Raw genomic sequence first — 5,009 nt, 5'->3', positions numbered from 1 at the left:
AGCCTTGTGTTTAAAGGCTTAAATATAGTCTCCAGGGCTATTTAGGTATATAGAATAGACTATTGCTACCAAATGAGAGAAAGAGAGAAAGAGAGAGGGGGGCATTGGATAGGAGTAATACAAAACTTATTCAGTGTTTATCTTGGGGGGGATCATGACATACAGGTTGTTAGTTTTTTATGGTATCTACTTGAAAAACATGTTTTTTTTCATTTGAAACCTTTTATATTACAGGAAATGTTAATATGGAGAACAATTTCAATTCTGAATCATCATCTATCGTTACACTTCAAAGTTCTTCAGAGACAATGGTTTCTATTCAGCTCTTAGATTTTAAAACAAGTTTACTGGAAGCATTAGAAGAATTGCGAATGAGGAGGGTAAGCTGTTTTTTTTTTATTGACATGAATGAGTTGTACAAGGGGGTTTCATTTTAACAAGTCCATTTATGTATACAGTGCCTTCTGATCATAATCATCCCTGTAACCATTCTCCCTCCTTTCCCTCCCTAAACCAGTCTCATCAAGTTGCCGAGTTCCATTTTTACACACGTATTTAAAGTATTTTGTCTATATTCATCCTCCCTCCCTTTCTTCATTTGTCTTCCCCCTCCCACTAATGTCAACACTTCAGACATGAAATGTTTCAAATTCCTAATATTCTTTTGTTGTTGTTAAAATGTTAATTGTTTAAAGAGGTTTCATTATTGTGTCTTACACATGCATTAGATACCATGGTTGATTAAAAATAACTACTCTTGGGGATATTACATTTTTATTAAGTTATAAGATAGGTGCCTTTGAAGTGATTAAACAAAACGGCATTGGTTAAGCTTTTAACAAAGTAAATGTATATTATAAATATTCTGAGTTCAAGGAATAAAATTCCTTTTTTTTTTTTGGGTCCGGTTGTGGGGCCTGAACTCTGGGCCTGGGCGCTGTCCCTCAGCTCTTCAGCTCAAGGCTAGCGCTCTACCACTTGAGCCACAGCGCCACTTCCGGCTTTTTACTTTTTGCTTATGTGGTGCTGAGGAATCGAACCCAGGGCCTCATGCATGCAAAGCAAGCGCTCTACCACTGAGCTACCTTCCCAGCCCAGGAGAGCTATTTTTTGAATGCTCCTAAAAACTGGACTTAAAAGAGTAGGAATAGTCTTTTGAATAAATGTAAGTATATATACTACTTCCACTGAAATTTCAATGATGAGGAAATGGGAATTTTTTCTGCCTTTTATTGGAAGAAAGCAATTTTTATTTTTCATGTTTATTCAGATGGCAATATTTCATCTGTTTTGCTAGACTTTAATTTTTTCAAATTAAGAAAATTTCAAATATACACAATAGTTAAAAAACAGTTGAAAATGAATACTTATATATCTATATGAATATAATATATAGCTTGGTATATACTAATGGAACCAAGAATATCCATACTCTTAGTCCTGAAAACATGAAAATATATTAGCTTATATGACAAAACAGACTACAGTTGTGATTAGGGATTTTGAGATGGAGAGATCATGTTGTATTTCTATATGTGCAGTGTAGTCACAAAGGTGTGGTTTTTTGTTTTGTTTTGAATCAGGATCTTGCTTTTAACCCAGTCTAGCTTCAGACTTGTTATCCTCTTGCCACAGCCTCCTACCTGAGTAGTTTTTCAAAAAAGGTTCTTTTTTTTTTTTGGTCCGGTCATGGGGCCTGAACTCTGGGCCTGGGCACTGTCCCTCAGCTCTTCAGCTCAAGACTAGCACTCTACCACTTGAGCTACAGCACCACTTCCGGCTTTTTTCTTACGTGGTGCTGAGGAATCGAACCCAGGGCCTCAGGCATGCAAGGCAAGCACTCTACCACTGAACCAACTTCCCAGCCCTCAAAAAAGGTTCTTATAAGAGGTAATAAGAGACTCAGAGTCAAAGAAATAGATATGGTGATGAGAGAAATAGATTTGAAGATGTTACGCTGTTGGCTTTGAAGGTGGAGGAAAGCACTGCACTATATGTTAGAAAATGTATGAATGTGATGCTGAAAGAGGAAAGGAAATAGATTCTTCCCCAGAGGTTCCAGAAGATCTGCATCCCTCAGCCGAAAGATGAAAAGGCCAGAACTTTTCATCTATAGAGAATAATGTTATAATTTGTTACAGCACTAGAAATTGAATGTACCTACCATCTAGGTTCTGTTGTGTACTTAGATAATATATCCATCTGGCATTGATTTTGTTTTTTTTGATACATTTTCAAATAAATTGCAAATTACTTTAATATGCCTGTTATTAAACTTAATGTTTGTTTATATATTTTTCTTACAATATAAAATAGAGAATGAAGTATAAAATTAATTTTTTAGCCTTCAATCCATATAGGTAAGAGGACTGCATATTGTTGCTTCCCAGACTCTTTCTAATCTAAACTATCCTTGATCTCTGAGATGCAACATCTTTTAGTGCATAATAATTATGTAATGTGGTTGAATTATGTTGAATTGGAGGTCCTGTGTCCTAATGAAAAGAAATTAGAAATCCATATTTCAACTTGACATCTTTTAGATTTAAAAATTGAAAGTGGCTTGAAGGTTTTTAAACAAATAGGTTTCTAGTACAATATTTTATAATGTTACACTGTAACTAAAGATTCTATCGTGAAGAGTTGAGACTATTATCCATTCATTTTATCCACTCATAACTTTTTACAAATTTTCTCAGTCTATAAGAGAATTAAAATTTAATTAAGTAAGCTGGGCGCTGGTGGCTCACCCCTGTAATCCTAGCTACTCAGGAGGCTGAGATCTGAGGATTGCGGTTCAAAGCCAGCCTGGGCAGGAAAGGCGATGAGGCTCCTATCTCCAATAAACCACCAGAAAACTGGAAGTGGTGCTGTAGCTCAAGTGGTAGAGTACTTGCCTTGAGCTGAAGAGCTGAGGGACAGCGCCCAGGCCCAGAGTTCAAGCCCCATGACCAACAAAAAAAAAAAAATTAAGTAGTTAATTATTATTAGTATTTGTTAAATTTTTGCCAGTCCTGAAGCTTGAACTCAGGGCCTGGGTACTGTCCCCTTGCTTTTTCACTCAAGAATAGTTCTCTATCACTTTGATAGTGCCACTTCTGGTTTTGTGGTAGTTAATTGGAGATAAGAGTTTCACTGGATTTTTTTTCTCCTAGGATGGCTTTGAACAATGATACTCAGATCTCACAGCCTTCTGAGTACTAGGATTACAGGTGTGAGTCATTGGCTCCATAATAGAGTTATAAACAAAATTTTATTGTAGTTGAGAAAAAGGACACATTGAATTTGCAAAATATTTATATAGAAATAAATTTTTGAATTCTAAATAAACAATAAATTCAGTGGAGTGTTGGGTAAAGTAACAATGATTTGCTAAGGAAATTATGAGGGAAAACTGGGAAGTTAGTAGTGTAATAACAAACAGTATTCAGTGCCTCATAAAATTACTGGAATTACTAATGAATAGATTCATACCCCTTTATGAGTATTATAATTCATAGGATAAATATTTTTATCCTACCTGGAAAATTGATGGGTATTTGGTGTTAGCCATAAAGCATTAGCATGTGCTTCTACTACAGTAGGATTTTAATTTGTCACACTTTCTTCAGAAATTATTTATCTTTCATTTTCTATCTGTTCTTCAAGCAGCTTTTAAAAGTTTTTTTAAAATAATTCCTAAGAAATTGTCAGTGAGAAAATAAAATACTAAATTTAGCAAGAAAATCCCATCTCTAAGTTCAATAAAGTATCCCAGAATATAGAATCCTAAAAGTGTTTATTTTTATTAGATGCCTTAGGACTACAAGGATTTAAGTGTTTTTACAAAAACAATAAAAGAGGAGTAATTTGATGGTTTATTTACTCTTTATAACCTTTTGAAAGTGTCATGCTTTTTTTAAAGTGCTTGCTTCAGGCTGTAGTTTTACAAGATGGGCTGTGTATTGGTCAGACCTTTTCAATTCTTGACCCTGAACAGATTTAGGGAGATAGTATACACAGCAGGCACATCTCCAAGAAGCCCAAACTGTCAATGGATACTTTTACTGTCCTTTTCAAACTTATGATTTATCTCCTACACGATGGCTCAACTTACTTTCTTATGTTGTCTAAAAAAACCCACCACAAGCTGGGCACTGGTGGCTCACGCCTGTAATCCTAGCTGCTCAGGAGGCTGAGATCTGAGGATTGTGGTTCAAAGCCAGCCCAGGCATGAAAGTCCATGAGACTCAAAAAACTACTAGAAAACCAGAAGTGGCGCTGTGACTCAAGTGGTAGAGTGCTCGCCTTGAGCTGAAGAGCTGAGGGATAGCGCCTAAGCCCAGAGTTCAAGCCCCACGATCGACAAAAAAAAAAACCACATGCTTCTAGATACTTTCTTGGTCTTATTAAACAGTTTTCAAGATAAATATATTTAATACTCATGGATAGCTTAAAAATTTATTTAAAGTATCTTTTCCAGCTGAGGCATAGCTTAACTGGTGGAGAACTTGTCTAGTAATCACAAATTCCTGAGTTCAATACATACTTAATATATCATGACAATTTCTGATACAGAAAAATATTAGTATTGAAATGTTCATAGCAACTCTTTTTTTTTTTTTTTTTTTTGGTGGCACTGAGCTTTGAATTTAGGGCCTTGTACTTCCTTGGCATTGTCTTGCTAGGTTAGGCCTTGTGTATTTTGCCCAGGATTGGCCTTGGATTTTGATCCTTTTCACTATTCTGCCTTTGGAGCTATGTTTACAGGATATATCTCCAGGCTCAGGTTGTTTGTTGAGATGAGGATCTTACTAAGTTTTTTTGAGGGCTGGCCTCAATCTTTCTGATCTCTATTTCTTGAGTAGCTGGGATTTCAGGAGTGTGTCACCATACCTGGCCCACAGCATTTTTATTTTTGGCAGTACTAATGCTTAAATTAGAGCCTTAATTTGTTAGGCAGTCATTCTACCACTTCAGCCAGATTCCCAGTCCAGCAGTTCTTAAATTCTTCTGTTTTTTTTTTTTTT

The 5,009-nt window shown here is 35.8% G+C and overlaps 1 protein-coding gene across 1 annotated transcript in view; it reads left to right on the top strand.

Annotated features, from left to right (window-relative positions):
- Nucleotides 1-245: 245 nt before the first annotated feature.
- Nucleotides 246-5,009, top strand: part of Ccdc73 (coiled-coil domain containing 73) — a 97,469-nt gene continuing 92,705 nt past the window's right edge. Inside the window, exon 1 of the mRNA XM_013019552.1 lies at nucleotides 246-380. Within this exon, the coding sequence (XP_012875006.1) occupies nucleotides 246-380 (135 nt within the window). The remainder of the gene's footprint in view (nucleotides 381-5,009) is intronic.

The sequence above is a fragment of the Dipodomys ordii genome, unplaced genomic scaffold (genome assembly GCF_000151885.1).
Source record: "Dipodomys ordii isolate 6190 unplaced genomic scaffold, Dord_2.0 Scaffold46, whole genome shotgun sequence".
NCBI lineage: Eukaryota > Metazoa > Chordata > Mammalia > Rodentia > Heteromyidae > Dipodomys > Dipodomys ordii.
This window is presented reverse-complemented; position numbering and strand designations above follow the sequence as displayed.